We start from the raw sequence: 17,340 nt of genomic DNA on the forward strand, positions 1-17,340 counted from the left end.
AAGAAGCGGACGTCGGCGCCTAGCAACGACCTCAGAGCGCCGGATCGCGCAGAGGGACAAACTTCCTCCAAGTCCCGGTCTTTAACGCAGAGTCCCGGCCTCTGTGGGTGGCTACGCGGCTGTTGCCAGGGCTGAGGGCAAAAGCGCCAGCCAAGGCATTGTGGGAAGCTGGAGGATCTGAAGCCTGCGCCAAAGGCTCAAACCAACCCGGGTCGGAGCGTGGAGACCGCTGATCCCAAAAAGGGTAGCTTGCCGGGTGCCCAGCCTCGTCCAGGGCGTGACGTCACCTGGCTCGCCCCCGCCGGAGGACACTGCGCCCCCTTGCGACCGAGCCAGCTCCGGTCCCATCCCGCCCCTATTAACCGCAGCGGCCACTGAGTGGGGGCTGGCTTGGGGCACACCGCTGCTCTGATTGGTGTGCTCTCATCTGTGTTCGGAGTGGTGAGAGATAAACAAAATACGGCTGGTTTTTAACTGAGGGACTGTACATACGTTTGTAATTATTGTATATGGTGTAATTATTGTAAATGCTGTAATAGAGCTCAAGAGAGTGAGTAGGGAACTAGAGGCTTAGAGGACATCTGGATCTGAACCTCCAGGGAAGCGTGGACTCTCAGAGCTGGGAGTGGAGGAGCGGAAGAGGCTTCCCGATAGGGGGTTCAGCAGGAGTGAAGTTCGGGCCATGTGCAAGTTCCTCGGGGAACATATTCCTCAGGGAACAAAGAGATCACGTGGCCCGCGTGGGGTGGGGGTAGTCAGAGCTAAGGCTGGAAAGACAGACCCAGAGCATGCAGGGCTCTAAGTAATTTCAGCTTCACTGAGGACTTTTAAAGAGGAGTGATGGGTCTGTGCTGTTCTTTTCTTCCTTGGTGTATTTAATATGAGTAGGTGCTGGGCATTGTGCACAGTGCTGAAGCAGATAAAAACTGAGCAAGACATGAACGTGGCTGGTGAGGAGCTTACAGATTAGGTGAAGAGGCAGAAGCATATATAAATTGGTCTTGAGGTTAAGAAGAAAACTCAAGACATACAAGGTACCACTTTTGGAATTAGCACAAAGGCAGGGCCGACTGATTCTCATAGTAAAAGTGGCTTCTCAGCTGGGATGTGAAGGATAAGGTGGAATTCATGAAGGAAGGGTTATCTGGGAAGGGGGAAATACGTGAGCAAGTCAGGAGTCCTGAGGGTGCCAAGCCTAGCTGGAGATTCAGGTGTGGCTGCAGTGTGCCAGAGGCAGGGGCCAGGCTTGGAGGGCCCTGAATGTCATTCATAGAAGTCTTCGTAGGTAAAGCGACTGCTTGATCAGACTTGCAGTTCTCCAGTGATGAAGCAGAACTTTAGATAGTTGTGACAATTCAACTGCAGGGCAGGAGCCTTGTGCAAGTGTTGAAGGGAGAGAGGAACACAGGTAATAAATATACAGACATTTCACAGGGAAGTGTCCACATTTCCTTGGGGACTGGGAAAGGTCAGGGACCAGGAATTGTGAGCCTGTGGTCAATTTCACCTCTTTACAAGCAGCAGCTGGTACTGCCAGCCCAGTGTGGGGGGCTTCAACCTGGGGGGGAAGGAGGGAGTGGTTTCTGATCCTGCTCCCAGTACCCCACAAAAGACTCTGAGTGACTGGCCACTGCCACTGTTGCTCCCCACATGAGCGCAAGGTAAGAGCAGGTTTTAGTAAAGAAAATGCCATTGGAGATGAGGATTTGAGACAAAAGTGTGTGTGAAGCATTTTTAGCAAACCTATCATATTAAAATCTGAATTCACAAACCAGATCCATGGTGGGGAAAGGCGGATGAGGCAGTTTGCTTTACTTTACAGAAGGGTTCATTACTCTCTTAACTCTTAAGTACTTAGATTACATGTCCATTCCCATTGGAAAATCAGATCAAATTTATAAAAACTCCATTCACAGCTTCCCCTGACAACTCCAATCATCCAGGCTATGGGTGCATGCAGTGCATAATGACATCAAGCCTTCCCCCAACACCTTCTCGCGTCACTGCACAGAGACCAAGTCCCACCCCTCATCTTGTAGGGAGGGAAACTGAGACACAGTGTGGGGAAGGGGCTGCTCAGGGGTTCCATACCAGGGTCCTCCCAACAGGAGGAAAGGGCACAGACGCTGCTGTCACGCAGGCCTATGCTCTAATCGTCGTTGGCCAGGCTGAGCTCAGCAGAGTGACTTTCCTGTCTTAGCTTTAGTTTCCTCTGTAAAATGGGAGAACAGTCCCCCTTAGCACGGCTGCAAGAATTAAAGAGAAAAGATGCCAGCCTGTTGACACGTAGTACGTGCTCAAGACAGTTAATGACTGAGGCTGACTCCAGTGCTTCTGAGTGCCTCCCTCACCCTCACCCCCGATCCAAACAAGCAAAGCACCGACACACTGACTGTGTCCAAATGTTGCTTTATCTTTCGGCAGGAAAGATCTTCACAGTATCAAAAGTAAAGAATTGAGAAAAAAAAAAAGTAAAATAAAAAACCAAACACAAAGAGCAGTGTTGGGCCAGCAGTACCATCAGCCCCCAAGCCCACAGGCCAGCCCAGCCCCCGGGGCTCTCAAGTGTGGAGGCCGCGTAGCACCAGGAAGCGCTCTGCAAAGGTCCTGAGGGGCCCCAGCACGCGTGGCATCCGTTCAGCTTTTGGTTGGTCCGAGATGGCAGGGACTGGGGAAGTCTCGGGCAGGTGGGTGGGGATGTGGAGGAGAAAACTGTAGACCTTCAGCTGGCAGTCGGGGTCTCAGAACACCCTGAAGAAGCTCATCTGGCAGAGGCTGAGAAAACAGAGGGCACGGCTACATGGTGAGCAATGGTCCCACCCCGGGCCTCCCTGCGCTGGCTCTGGGTTTCCACATGGAGGCAGGAACAGCGACCTGCTCTTTTTGTTCCCCGGGATGAAAACACTGAACAGATTTTCTCCATCACATCCAGCAGACGATGAAGGTTAAGACCCAGTTGGGGGACGGAGCCCTGGTCCCAGTGAACATTGTCGTAAATTGCAAGGAATGTGGGAACAATCCTAGAGGAGCCCATGACCCTCTGCTGCAGCACATCTCCCAGGCCAGGATGGAGGAAGAGCCCAGCCTCTGGCATGTGCTCGCCTGGTGACAGACAGTGGAGACTTCACCTATGCACTCAGACTGCTGCCTCAGGCTCCAGGTACAGAGCCCGGGGTGGGTCCCAAGGCTGGGCCAGCACTGCTCTCTCATGCACCCGAGGCTCACAGTCACACTCTGAGGAGGGTAGAAAAGGTCGAAGGAGAGCACTTATTGGTGGGGAGCATCCCTTATCTTAGGAAAGAGATTAACCGAGAGCGAGTGGGGAGAAAATGGCTGCGAGGTTTCCTAGATGACGGGGCACTGCACTGTGGGAGGAGGGGCAACAGATCAAAGTGTGTGGGGTCCCTGTAACTCCTGGTTCCTGTGGAGCTGAAGAAGAAAGGCAAGAAGGCACCCTGGCCTTGGCGGAAGCTCCTGCGGGCAGGGACATCTTGGTCTGACAAAGCATCAGGGAGCTCAGGCCCACAGGGCAGAGGAGCTGAGGTGAGTCTAAGGACAGTCCTGACTCGGGGGTAGCACAAGGGAGCCACAGGGAGCCACAGGGAGCCTAGCCCTGAAGGCTGCCCCTGGGAAGCTGAGGCCAGTGCCAAGGCGGGGCCAGGGGAGATCTTGACCCAAAAGGGGACTGGGGGACTCCGCCAAGGGTCCAGGAAGTCTGTTGCCCTGGCACTGGAGAGAGGAGGAAGTGAGGCTACCTCCTGGGGGAGGGGTCTGGGAGGGGGTCCCTGAGCTCAACCTCAGCCCACCTGCCCCAGCTTCCTATCGCTTTAAGGGCAGTTGTGTGGATGCCAGCCAGAATAAGAAAAGGCCTGACCCCAGGGACGTAGCTTAGTGCTGAGTGTGGCACTGCACAGCCATTAAGCCCCAAGCCCAGGACCAAGGCCAGCAAGCCAGCTTTCTCCTCTGCCCTCAGTTCTCAGCCCACCACCTACTACCTTCAGCCCAGAACACCATCTGATACATCAGTATTTCACAGAGAGGACTCCTGCAGGTGGCTGGGAGGGGAGGCCAGGGCCCCGCTGGCAGCCAAGCTCTTTCTTCTTCCAGGACGCAGCGTTGCTACCTACTTCCTCCTGGAACCCGTCCTGTTTGGGGAGTGGGCCCACCAACTCCTTCACGCCTAAATGACCTCCGAGGCCTTGGTCTAGCTTGGTTGCCCTCTCGCTGCTCCCTCAACGTTGGCCCCTTTTTGTATGGCTGTAGCTGGGAAGCACCCTGGTAGTTTGTATGGCGGAGCCAGGCCAGGCCAAGTGAGATTCAACCCTGAGGCTGATCATGTCAGGGGTGGGGGCAGCCCTCTGAAGCCCACGGCCACCTGGGCACTTTGGGAGGCAGCTGGTAAGGAAAGTAGAGGCCCGGCGGTGACACCCCAGGGGACAGCAGTGCAGAAGGACCCTACAGGAACACAGGAAGTGGGGGCTCTCAGGAGAAGAGGTAGGGCCTGCCAAGCCCCAGTCCAACTCCCTGTGCCCCAGAGCATGAAATGGCCCAGCAGGGGCACAGAAAGTGGCAAGAGTGTGGGAAAGAAGGGCTGCACGCAACACAGTCTATACCTCACTGAGCTGTGCTGGGAGTGGTTTTCTTGAGGCTGAAGTTGGTCCAGTTCACAGCAACCTTCTGACGTGTCTGCTTTGCAGAATCCAAACAGAACCTGTTGGGTTTGGCAGATGCCAGGGAAGCACAATCAGAGGTTCCCTCCCCTCCCTGCTGGTCCCTCTTCTAGACCCATGTGTCCTGGTCACTAAAGAAAACAGGTCAGCTCTGCACAACCTCTCTGGCTCCCAGGTGTTGGCATGGGGACTTCCTGGATGAGGCATCTACAGGCCCAGGGAACAGTGTGTGAAGAGTGACACTGCCTCAGGACACAGCCTCCTCCCCCAGAATTTAACTCTAGCCGTACTGGGATGCCTTCTGTTCCCCACGGACAACGTGATTCTTTTGCTCTCAAACCCTGTATGTGCTGGCCCCACTGTCATGAACGCCCTTTCCATTTTACCTGGCTCCCTCATTCCTCTTCCTCAGGTTTCAGCTGGCTGCCGCCTCTCCTGGGAGGGCTGCCCTGACCACCGCCAGGCCCTAGCCCTGTGCCCTTACTCCTCTAAGGACACTCACTCATCACTGGACTGTATGTTTGTGGCTCTCCCCCCATCTGGACAGACTGTGTTTTACTGCCTCTGCCCCCAGAGCTCAGCCCAGGCAGAGCAGAGGAAGTGTGGGTGATAAACCTGGAGAAAGCCCTGGTTCTTGGGGCCTGACACGCCTCCTGCTTTCCGTCCCTTGTACTTTCCCAGGTGACCTGTCCTGCGGGATCATCTCGGCTGCCTGCGTTGCAGCACACAGGCCGGTGGGAGAGCCGGGTGGGTCTGGAGCAGCTCTCCCTGCAAGGGCACAGGGCTGAGGGTGAGGCCTTGGTGTGGGTGGGTCCTGGCGCCCACCGTGAGTGGCACAGCGGGTGGCCCCACACCTACCTCTTGAAGTACTCCACCTCCCGGTCGGTCTCATCCATCTCCACCCCGTCCACGTCCTTGGGCAGGAACACATCGTCTAGGAAGACACAGCCAGGAGGGCTCAGGGCGCACAGCCAGGCCCCTGGGGTCACGCTCTCAGGGCGGTGCTGCTCACCCATGAGGACTGCCCTCCGCCCCGTGGCCTGGCTGGGTGGGGGAGCAGTCGCTCGGTTCCTGGCGCACTCACCCCAGGAGGAGGCTGGCTTCTCCTGCTTGTGGCGGCTGCGGCGGCTCCGGCCCTTGCCCTGCGGCAAGCTCTGCGGCCTTGCTGGGCCCGGGGGCTGCACAGACTCCTGCTCCCGAGGCCGAGCTTTGGCCTCGCCTGGCCAGTTTCGCCAGGAGCTGCCCTTCTCCTTGTCAGCTTTGGGGCTGCCAGCCCAGCCTGGTCCTGGTCGGGTCCCCCGGTTCCCCTCTCCAGCCTCGGCACAGGTGCCCACTTTGGGAGGCTCTGGGGCCTTGCCTGGCTGCCTGGGGTTGGGGATCTGGCCCTTGCCACTGGGAGCCTCCAGGCAGGCTGGGGACTGGGGCGCTGGGCTCACTTCACTCTTCTTGGCCTGACTGCCCTGTCTCTTGCCCTTCCGCGGCTTCCCACCTGAGGCCACTGGCTCAGGCAGCTCCTGCTTGCAACTGGGGACCTCCTTGGGGCTTGGCTCCTCAGAGCTGGGGTGTCCTGGCTTGGGTGTCTTGACCCAGATCACCCGGGACAGGCTGGGCACAGTGTTGAGTCTCCTTACTAGCCCATTCTCAGGGGTGATTCCGGGAGGGGGGCCCCTCACCTCCATCCACGGTGGGTGAGGACTTCTCATTTCTGCCCACGGTGGGGCCGGCTCGCCTGGAGCTTGTAACATGTGGTTCTGAGGGGAGCCCAAAGTCAAAGGGGACAGGTCAAGGTTGATGTCAGGCCGTTGCTCTGAGGAGCCATTGAGGTTTGAGGGGGGCAGACCTGGGGGCTCGGGCTCAGCGGCCCCCTCCTTAGAGAAGCCATCGCTGTCCATGCTGAGCTCACACACACTGAGGCTGGCGCGGATGGAGTCCTTGACAGTGTTCTTGATCTCCTGTAAACGGCTGCTCAGAAAGTTGTTGACCCGATCCAGCTCCCGGTCGGGCCACTCCAAGAGCCTCTCCCTGGCAGGCCTCAGCTCCTGGCTTCCAGAAACACTACGATTCACCTGCTTTAGAGCTTCTGCTGCCAACTGGGCCTTCTCCTTTTCCTGCCAATACAAGAGGCAGTTTCAGCAGAGGCCAGGCAGCTGCCAGGAACAACGTGACACCTGACATGTCTGCCACAGGCCCAGCTTGGCCACTAACTGGCTAGAGGCAGGGCCTCGCAAGCCTGGCCTGCTCACCCAGCCTGCAGTGGTGCGGATGAACTACAACCAGACAGGCACGTGTCCTGAGGATGGAGGCTGTGACACCTGCACAGGGAGGGACTTTTACAGCTTGTTCACCCAGGGCCCCGGGGCCAGTCCTAAGGCCTGAGCAGCCTGGTCTCACAGGGATAGGAATGCAGCAAACCGACCTTGCCTACCAGGCATATGCTTAAGCAATTCACTCACTGGCTGAGTCCCAGTGGACTCACCCACAACCTGGAGACAGGAACTCTGGAGTGAAGACCAGAGCGGGGAGGCACGTAAGGAAGGCAGCTGCTACAGAGGCCTTCTCTCCAATTCTGCAGGCGGTAGGGGGAAAAAGCCATGACGCCATGCAGGTCTTTCAAGAAGGAAGATTAGGGCTGTGAGACTGCCACAGTAGGTCAGACTGCCCTGGGGGGCCAGGAACGTGCATGCCCCCGACGCTGTGTGTAGGCGCTACTGGAGAGGGCCAAGCTCCCACAGGAGGGCCACTCGCTTAGTTGGCCTCAAGTAATCAAGGCCACATGCCTAACGTGTGTCCAATGGCATACAAGGGACAGCCCCAGGGGGCCCCCACAGCAAGCTGTGAAAGCAGCCCCTTTGCCCAAGTAAGGACCAGGAGGCTGGACCCTGCCACTCAGCGCTGACAGAGCCAGACCTGAGAGTGAAATCAAGTCTGTGGGCTTGGGCTCACCCCACCCGTCTGCCTAAACTCAAGGCACCAGGAGGCTGGGGCCTTTAGAGGGAGACAGGAGACAGATGACAAGAGCCAACGGGAACAGGGCAGTGGTGTGCCAGGGACTGGATGAGTTCACCGTTTTATATATTTCCAGATGATCTGGAAATGGAGGGGGAGAAATAGGAAAAGTGGGGCAAGAAAAGAAGGCTTTCTTCCCTTGACCACCTCAGTGTCAACCTAAAGAGGGTGACCGTGTGCCCCAGCGGGCATGCCTTTATTTATTCTCACCTTTTTTTGAATGGTGGCTCCACAACTGACCAGGACCACCACTGTGGGACCTTGGACAAATCACTTATTCTCTCTGAACCTTACCATCTCTATTTGTAAATTTGGGAGAAAAACTATCAACCTCTATACCTTACAGGGTTGCTATGAGGACACCTGAGCGAGTGTTATGTCCCTTTCCCCAGGCTCTAATAAGGCTGTGCCTTGGCACTGTGGTGCTCAGGTGAGGAAGAAACTCAGTCTGAACAGCTGTGTGCCATGAGTTCAAGGTCACAGGCAGAGCTCTGAGGCCACGGGGATGGACAAAGAACTGGAAAGCCCTTCACTTGGCTCCTCTTCTGCACCAGAAGGGCTTTGCTTCTGTTTGTCAAGAACTAAGGTTCCATGGAAGACTTCAACTGCAGAAAAGAGTTTTGCTGCTAAACAAATAAATCTGAGAACTACTAGTGTAGAGGGAGCGATGCAGAACCACGTACAACTTGGTAGAGAAGGAAGGAGAAAGCACAGAAGCACAGGTTCTCTGCTGTGTACCACGAGCCTGGGACTTCCCACGTGTTGTCTCATTTAATCCTCGCAACTGCCCTTGTGTGTCATCATCCTCAATTTACAGGTGAGGAAACTTCACTTTGGAAAGAATAAGGAAATGGCCCAAAGTTACATGCTAGTAAGTGGCAGAGTCGGGACGGCACATCCAGGTGTGATCTGCAGAAATTCCTAAGTTTTTCGATATTGTTTAACAATCATTTCGTGATCTGTGACTGTGGGGCACTGGGCTGGGTTCAGGGAATTCAGCCGTGTACGAGACAGTCTCTGATTGCTGCCCTGAGTCTCCTGGGGGAGACAGACATGCGCACAGGGTGTCTGATTCTGAGTGACAGTGACAAGAGCTACAGGAAAGCACTCAGTGCTCTGGGAACCCAGACTGGGCCATCAGGGAGTGCTTCTCAGAGGAGGCAGTATCTCACTGAGCAATGAAGGGTGAGTGGGATTATTCTGGAAAAGACGAGACAAGTACTTTCTAGATAGAAAGCAGAGCAAGTGAAAAGGCTGGGAAATGGGAACAGGCAAAGTCCTCATGGAATGCAAATGCTCAGAGGGACAGATGGCGTGCAGATTTCTTTGCGGGCGGGGGGAGTGGGCGGGAAGGTCACAGGACAGACAGAGAGAAGCTGACAAGCTGGGCAGGGGCTGGATCCTGAAAAGCCTGCAGGCCATGCTAGAGCCTGGATTTGATCCTCAGGACAACATTCAGCCACTGAGGGCTTTTAAAGCAGTGGCAGTAGGGTGGAGAGAAGTGGGCTGCGTGAGCAACTTGGAAGGTGGTACGGCCAGGAGCCCTGGTGACGGGTGGGGAGGGAGAATGAGATGAGTCGTGGAAACATGGATAAGCGCTGCTGGCACCACGCTGACCCCGCGCTCGCTCTGCGGAGCCTTTCCGTGCGTCACTCCACTCCATTCTCGCCACAACCTGGAGAGACGTTCTACTGTTATTCTCATTTTATGGAGGAAGAAACTGAGGCTTAGAGGTTAAGTGATTTGCCCAAGGTCATACAGCAAGTACAGCAGAGCTGGGTTTCCAGCTGGGGTCCAATTCCAAGGCCCACTGCTCTCGATCGCCATGGTGCATTCCTCCCAGGACGGCGCCCAGGGCTCTGGTTCCGGCAACTGGGTGGGTGGTGGTGCCATTCACTAGACAGACAACAGAGAAGGGCGGGCGGGCTCTCTGGAGAAAGGTAACAAGCTCAGTGTGGGATACCCTGAGTCTGAGCAGCTGCGGGACGTCTGTGAGGAAGGCCCAGCAGCAGCTGGGGACGTCACTGTTATGTGCAGACAGGAGAGAGGTGGGCGAAACGGACCAGGAGGCAACACTACCCGGATGGCTCTCTCCCCGGGAGATGCCCTCGAGTGGGAGGGCCGGGCAGAGGGTGAGGAGCTCACAAGGGAGACAGAGGAAAGGGCAGAGGGGAAGTGAGAAACGAAGAACACAGCCTCCCCACTGCCCCTTCCCTGCCCCGACCTGGCTGAGGTCAGAGGGGTCAAAAAAACAATGTCTGGAAAGGAGAAGGAACACAAGATGTGAGATGTTGCCTCGTGGAAAATAAGGTGGAACAGGAGAGCCTGATTTGGCAACAAAGAAGTCACTGGTGGCTCTGTGGAGGGTGGGGGTGGAAACAATTTGCAGTGAGCTGACGGGAGGAGAAAGACAGTGAACCCGTATGGCGTTCTCCCGGGATGAGAGGAAAGAGACTGGGGTAGGGAGAGGGGTCCTGCGCTCAGAGAACAGCTGGCTTTCAGAAAAGAGAGAGTACTGGGTCCAGTGAAATGCTGATGGGAAGCCGCCCAGAGGAGAGGCTGGAGCACACGGCAGGACGCCGGTGTTAGACTGAGGAGGCAGGAAAAGGCGAACTCTTCCCTCATGACAAGAAAGACGTGCAGGGGAGGTGTAAGACGCTGAGAGAGTGCCTCTCCACCAGGCTTTTAGTCCTTGTTGAAACAGGAAGTGAAGTGATCTGCCGGAAGATACGCTGGCACTTGGAGAAGAATGGAGGTCTGACAAAGGGGCTGTGGGGAGTGGAAGTGAAGAAGGGCTGGAAGACCAGAGAGCTGCACGGTGGGGGCTCAGGCAGGCGGGAGGCCAGCTGGCCTTTGATCTGGTGCCTTCCTCGAGGTGCTGACGGGGAGAGACGGGGTTGAACCTGGGAATGCGGTTTTTCTGAGCGGGTGTAATGGAAGGGGAACAGGGTGAGAAACTGAGCACTGGTAGGAGAGTGAGGGAAGGATGGTCAAGGGACCTCAACTGGCCTGGGAAGGGAAGGAGGACAGGTGACAGTCTTTGGCGAACAAACAGGAGTGGTGGTGGGAGGTTGTAAATGATAGAGCCAGGGGTCAGTTTCAAAGGTGCAGAGGACGTGAGGGAGAGAGTCATGATTTGGAAAGACACTCAGCTTTAGCTGTCTCCCCAGGTGGGTGGGTGGTTCCTGGTGGAAGCTGTATTTCTGGTGGACAGCCAGACTGTAGATAAATCAGGGAGGTGGAGGAGGGGCACTGGGGAGGCGGCTGACGCATACACAGACAACGACCACACTCGCTTGTTACATGACATTGGAACGGTCTGCTTTCGTGTTGTATCCTGGCCTCCAGACGGAGCAGGGCAGACAGCAGCTGTGTGGAAGTTCTGGCCAAGTGAGAACGATACATGGCAGGAGGGAGATGTGGGAGGTGCAGCTGTAGCAGAGCAGAAGCAGTTACCTGAGGAAGACTGCGCGCAAGGAAACGTCTGAGCTGGGCTTGGAAGGGGGTTGTCAGGAGGACAAGGAGGTGACTGAGATGGAGAAAAGACATCCAGGCACAGAAATTTACAGAAAAGCACACGAGGCCTGGGAACTGCAAAGTGTGCTCACTGGGACCCAACTGGGAACCACAGCCTTAGGAGGCCAGGAAAGGCTGGAGAGACCACTGCTGTCCACCGCACACTTCTGGCCAGGCAACGCTGGATGGGAGATGGAAAATGCTGATCATTTTCTGAAGGCAGTAGTGGGACCCTTTGGTTCACTATTTCAGGCTTCAGGAAGGGAATCCTGGCTTGTCCTTTGGGCTGGATAAAGATGGAGAATCACTGCTGCTTTCCAGAGCACCAGGGCTGTTTGACCACCCGGGACCTGGAGCTAGCTGACTGTCAAACTCTCTTTGGCCGCTGAGCTCCTGAGTGTGGCACTGTGTAGATGTAGCTGAGGCCAGGCAGGCCAAGAGGTAATGAGGCGGCAGGGGATGAGCCATCAAGCCTGAGTATAGCTTGCCTGGTTCTCTCCTCAGCCCTCTGGGAGGAGCTCACTCAGCCCTCAGGCTGGGTCATTCCCCTGGCTTCAATTACACCTCCATGCTGGCAACTCCCAGCCCCACACCTCCATCTCCACTCAGATATCTCACGAGACTCTCCAAGCCAATGTGCCCCAGCTGAATTCCCAGTCTTCTGCCAATCCCATCCTTGTTCAGGACCAGCCATGCCATCCTGCCAGTCACCCTAGCAAACACTTGAGACAGACATATCCCCGACCCCGTCATCTTGTCCTGCAATCAGGTGACCAGAGCCTGTCTTGCTGCTTCCTCTGAAAATCCATCTCTCTTGCTCCAGCCCGACTATCAATCATCTCTCCCCTGGCTTTTGGTTTTCTAGCCTGGAGTAGCACCCCTCCAGGCTACCTTCCAGACTGTCACACAGTAATCTTGGAATACAGATCTGACCAAGTGCATTCTTCAATTAAAATCCTCCAGCAACCCACCCCTCAGCAGTAGGATCAAGTTAAAGCTCTTCAGCAGGGCCTAAGAGGCCCTTCCCTCACCTCCACTACTTGTCCTGCCTCTCCTGTCTGAGCTCTAGCTACACAAAGCTGCTGCGGACATGCCGTGCCCGCTGCCAGGAGGGCCCTCCTGATGAATACGTACTCACTCCCCATGACTCAGCTCTAGAGTTAGCCCCGTGGTACAGCCATTTCCAGCATGCCCAGGCAGGATGGGGGGGCTTCCCTCATCCCAGCACTTGTCACACGCTAACGTGCTCGTCCAGTTTTGTGTCAGTCTCTCCACTGGACTGATCTTCTCCAGGGGGAGAACTTAACTGCATCATGCTTTGGCTCCCAGTACTTGCAGAAATGTTTGCTGAATGAATACATGACTGACTGACTGAAGCAAGTCCTGGCTTTGAGGAATCCAGTGGCTTGACGCCAGGACTTGTTTTTCCTCCAATCATTGGCCCCCAGGCTCCCTCACCCTGATGCCTCCCAAACTCATTCAGACCTTCCCGGAGCAGTGAGCCGTGCCGAGGCCTTTGGCAGCCAGCACCATTCATGCCCCAGAAGTCCTAGGGATTGGGGCGAGAGGTTCCTCGGGGAGAAGAGGTGGTAGAGCTGGGCTCCCCCCACACCCACCTTCTTTTTCAGCTTGTGCCGGGCCCGCTTGGCGGCCCTGGCGCTGTTGGGGACTTTGGGCTCCGTGCTGTTGATGAATTCCAGCAGCTCATCCACATCTCGGTGGTCCACGGCGGGCTCCCCAGGGATCCCGCCCAGGGCGCCCCCCTTCATGGGCAGCTCCTCTTTCCGCCTGGTCAGCCGCGAACGGAGCTTCTCCCGGATCTCAGTATAATTCCGACTCGTCGGGGCAGCGGGTGGCTGGGGGAGGGGAGGTGCTGATGTTACACCCCGGGCCTGGGAAGTCCGCAGCACTCCCACCCGCGGGCACCAGACACGTGGTGAGAAGCGAGACAACTGTTCTCTCTACCAGAGCCACAAAGGCCAAGCGGCTCCACCCTTGCCAGGCCCAGAGCCGAGGCCGCGGCGGGCGGAGGGACGGGGAGGTCCGCCACAGCGTTGGGAGCACACTGGCCTGGGAGCCAGGAAAGCAGGTTTGAGCCCAGGCTTTGTCACTTGGAAGTTGTATGACCTTGGGCAGGTCACTGAGTCTTTGTGAGCCTCAATTTTGCCATCTCTAAAATGAGGATAACAACCCCTAGCTCAAAGGTGACCAGCAACGCAATTGCTTTCATTTCTTCAGTCCTCAACTGCTCTATCCTAGCCGGCGGCCCCTTCCTCTTCACCTTATGAGACTTCTGAACTGCTTTCTCCCCCTGTCCAGAGACAGCATGTACTCTGCTCTGAGCCTCCTTCCTGGCGCCGTCTGTGCTCACGGCCTGTCCCTCGGCTGGCTCTCACACTGGGGGCCGAGAGCCTTTGCTTCCGCTCTGCCTTCACCACGCACAAGCCTTCACTTCTCTGTGATTACACACGTATATATATTCATCAGAATCATAGCTTTCCTCTGCAGTTTCCTTTCTTTTAGCCTAAGGAAAAAAAGTCAATCTTAAGAGAAACCACAAAAAGAGCAAAGGAAGCAAAATGCTAAAAAAATCCCTACCTCACCATCGTGCTGTGAGGATCAAGCGAGCAGACGCAGGCATGAGGACTTACAGGGTCCAAGTGTGATTATTATCCCCAAGTAAGGGGGCCCTGGGGAGAGCAGGTGGCTCTGCTGGCCCCCCTCGGTCGCCCCGCCCGCACTAGCCGGGCGGACTCACTCACCGCGTTGTGGCCGAAGAACTCACAGTAGCAGCAGTCACAGAACTTCCCATCCCTCTGGTGGGTGGAGGACGAGGTGCAGGAGCTACGCTCTGAGCTGCTGTCCTCCTCCTCGCCCAGCCCCTCATCTGCCTCGCAGGGCTGGGGCAGCTGGCAGGCCAGGCCACTGTGGGTAAACTTGTGCCCCTTGCACCCGGGGTCCCTGCTGACGGGGGAGAAAGACAGGCCCAAAGGTGAGAAAAGGCGGGGCAGGAGCAGGCCGTGAAAGGAGCCCGGGAAGCGGCCCCTCCATCACCATCCCAGCTACCCTTCACCTGCCTCATCCCACAAAGGCCACGGCAGTCAGACTGTCTCAGCACAAGAACAAGGGCAAACACCTCGCTGTCCCTCAGGGCCCAGCTCAACGGTGCTATTCTGGAGAGGGTCCCTGTGCCTCCTTGGCCCCACCTACATGTGACCCTCCTGGGCACCAGGCAGACCTCTCTCTATCCTGCTGTCTGTCACGCTTTGCAGCAATGGTCTGTTTGCCCACCCGTCTCTCCAGACCAGACTGCGCGTCCCCCAAGAACAGGAACTATGCCACTTCTAGTTTTGGGTCCCAGTGTGTAGCATAACAGCCTTGCACACAGTAGGTGCTCAGTAAGTAGGTGCCTGAACAGATTAGTGGGCTGATGGCTCCCCAAAACATCCAAAGGAGGTCAATGTCCTGTTACTCTCCAAGGCCCCTATGACAGGGTCTGGAACAGCGGCAGAGCTGCCTTCGCTGTGGGGCCTTGAGGTCAGGAAAGCAAATGTGCCTTGTGCCCACAAGGGTCCACAGACTAAGAGCTATGTTTGCACCAGGTGCTGTGTTCAGCTTATTATTTCTAACAATCCCCCAATGTTCAGCTTATTATTTCTAACAATCCCCCAAGTCTTGCGGGATGGGTGCTGCCGTCCCCTCCTGGCAGTGGAGGAGACAGAGGTGCAGACTGCTTCACTGCTGTGCCCACGGAGCAGCTGGGGCCCTGTGTGCACAGCTCATGCCCCCCCCCCCCCCCAAAACCGCTGCACTGCTCTGCTTCTGGCTTCCAGGAAGCACAGGGCATCTTGTAATACAGGCTATTTTCCCACGGTAAAGAAGGTCCCAGAATTGAAGCCAGAAGAGCCAGAGCTCTGGACTGGCCATCAGCAGTGGGCGTGCCCGGGGGCTGGGGCCATGGCTGAGGCTGAGGGAGCCAGGAAGAAGGGTGGGCAAGGAGGAGGGAGGGCGGTTCCACGGGGCAGGAACCGTTATCATGCTGCTTAGAGAAGCTTAACCCAAACTGACCACCTCTGCATTTACTACGTTCACAAAGTTAAAATTCCTAGCGCTCCTGAGAATGTGAAGAAACCAGCGCTTTAACAGCGGTGGCTGTATCAATTTGGAGAGCCCCTTTTCAATGTGTATTAAGGACCCTTCTCAAAAAAACAAACAAAACAAAAAAACTCTGACATCCTTTAAACTGAGAACTTTTTTTCATTTTGAGAAATCTATTCCAAGGAGAAAAATCCAAAAGAGGCAAAGACATCGTTAAAGAAATTATTTATAATGTGACTATGTTGGAATGACCTAACTGGTCAGCAACGGGAGAACAGCAAAGTGCACTATGGAGAATTCTCCAGCCTTTAAAGCTGAGAATCAGAAGCCACACAGGAGCCTAACAGTGCCACGTGAAAGCAGACGACGAAAAAGCATACAGACACCACCAGTACCACGTGGGAAAGACGCTAGGAGGGGTTGTACCGGGGTGGTGGGATTTTAGAGTGGGAAAATATAAATGCCCAATAAACACAGATTTGATTCACAACATAAAAATATACATCTATCTTCTCCAAAGAATTGTATCTTTCAAATATGTATTAATATAAACTTTCTCAATACTTAAGAGTTCTAGGAATCTACCTTAAGGACAGAACGCATGACTCTAACAGATGTGGGTGCAACGGTGCTTCTTACAGCCTCATTTATAATAGTTAAACACTGTAATAGTTAATATATAGTAATATATATAATAGTTAAAAACTATTATAAAACTATTATGAAAAACTAAGAAATGTCCAGGAATAGGGGAATGATAAGTTACACTAGAGCTACAAAATAAGACACTATGTGGCTACTGAAAAGTGTTTTGAAGAATTTTAACTGGGGAAATGATTGTGGTATAATGTCAAGAAGTAACTACAACAAAAATATATAGAACATGGACCTCATTTTGTTATTTATAGAAACATCAGGGAGAAAACACACTGCAGCATTAAAGTTTATCTTCAGGTTGCCAGGAATTTTTTCTTCTTCTATACATTTCTAAATTTTTCCAAGTTTTTTAAAAATAATAAATACATATTTATTTTATAATTGGAAGAACTATGAAAAAAACATAAATAGTCTACCCTTTAATTTCCACTCTAAAGGTACCCTTTGCAAAGCTTCCCCAAACTCTAAGTTCAAGCTACGCCGCTCACTTACCTGTGAGAGCTAGGGAGCTGCTGGGAGCTGGGTGGCGGGAGGAGCGGCCCACCGCAGTGCCCGCTGCAGTGCCCACTACAGGGGTGGCTGCAACCCGAGAACGGCGGAGGCATCTTCAGGAGCGGCATGCTGGTGGAGGGAAGGTGAGGGCTCTGACATGGCCCTGGGGTGTGGGGGGCGGCAGCAACGGCAACAGGGCATTCTGAAACCTGGGCAGGGAAAGGTGCTGCCGGGGTGGTGGGCAGCAGGTGTGGGTGGGGTGGTGAGCCAAAGGATCCGGGGTGAGATGGGATTAGCGACGCTGGCTGGGGGTGGTGGCCGGTGGGGCTGTTAGGTGGAGCAGTGAGGTCTGAGTGCCGGTGGTGCTCCAAGATGGGGAAAACCTCACCTGTGGGCGGATGGGGGAAACGGGTGTCAGTGTGGAGCCCAGACCCTGGGAAGGAAAGCCCAAGGGCTTGTTGCCACAGCATTCTGTTTACTGCGACCAGAAGGAAACTGGGCACAGTCTTTCAGCACGGTGGACCCACGAGCTTTTGAAAAAGCCCAGCAGTGCCTTGGGCTGGAGAGACTTCTCTGCAAGCAGCAAGTTGGCGGGACAGGCCGGAGGAGCCCAGGCCTGAGGGAGAAGGCACCAGGAATGGCAGCCCCATGCAAGGCTGCATACTTCTGCTGGCATAAACAGGGGACACATGTTCTGTCTCTTAGTGTCTCTCCAGGACCTGTTTGTTCGTGTTCCTGGCCCAGGGCAGGATCTACAGAAGCCGGTGGAGCAGCAGGCCGAAGCTCAGCCTCTGGGCCACCTGGACCAAGGCAGCAAGGGTGTGCCAGACTCTCAGGTGGCCCCAGATTTCAGAAGACAAGTGGAAAAGGATCTGATGACTCTCTCTGGCTGATGCACCAA

At 55.2% G+C, this 17,340-nt stretch overlaps 1 protein-coding gene across 14 annotated transcripts in view; it reads right to left on the reverse strand.

Moving 5' to 3' along the window:
* Positions 1–2,392: 2,392 nt before the first annotated feature.
* Positions 2,393–17,340, reverse strand: part of FAM193B (family with sequence similarity 193 member B) — a 30,479-nt gene continuing 15,531 nt past the window's right edge. For 7 of the 14 annotated variants that reach the window (XM_031437902.2, XM_064480138.1, XM_064480137.1 and 4 more), the window contains 8 exons: positions 16,440–16,827; positions 13,955–14,156; positions 12,809–13,048; positions 5,755–6,778; positions 5,529–5,604; positions 5,286–5,438; positions 4,614–4,711; positions 2,393–2,775 (listed from right to left, as the gene is read on the reverse strand). In XM_031437902.2, coding sequence (XP_031293762.2) covers positions 4,615–4,711; positions 5,286–5,438; positions 5,529–5,604; positions 5,755–6,778; positions 12,809–13,048; positions 13,955–14,156; positions 16,440–16,827 — 2,180 coding nt within the window. In that variant the 3' untranslated portion in view covers positions 2,393–2,775; position 4,614. The remainder of the gene's footprint in view (positions 2,776–4,613; positions 4,712–5,285; positions 5,439–5,528; positions 5,605–5,754; positions 6,779–12,808; positions 13,049–13,954; positions 14,157–16,439; positions 16,828–17,340) is intronic. The other 7 variants (XR_010378126.1, XM_064480135.1, XM_031437904.2 and 4 more) reach the window with 7 other exon arrangements.

The sequence above is a fragment of the Camelus dromedarius genome, chromosome 27 (assembly GCF_036321535.1).
Source record: "Camelus dromedarius isolate mCamDro1 chromosome 27, mCamDro1.pat, whole genome shotgun sequence".
Taxonomy (NCBI): Eukaryota; Metazoa; Chordata; class Mammalia; order Artiodactyla; family Camelidae; genus Camelus; species Camelus dromedarius.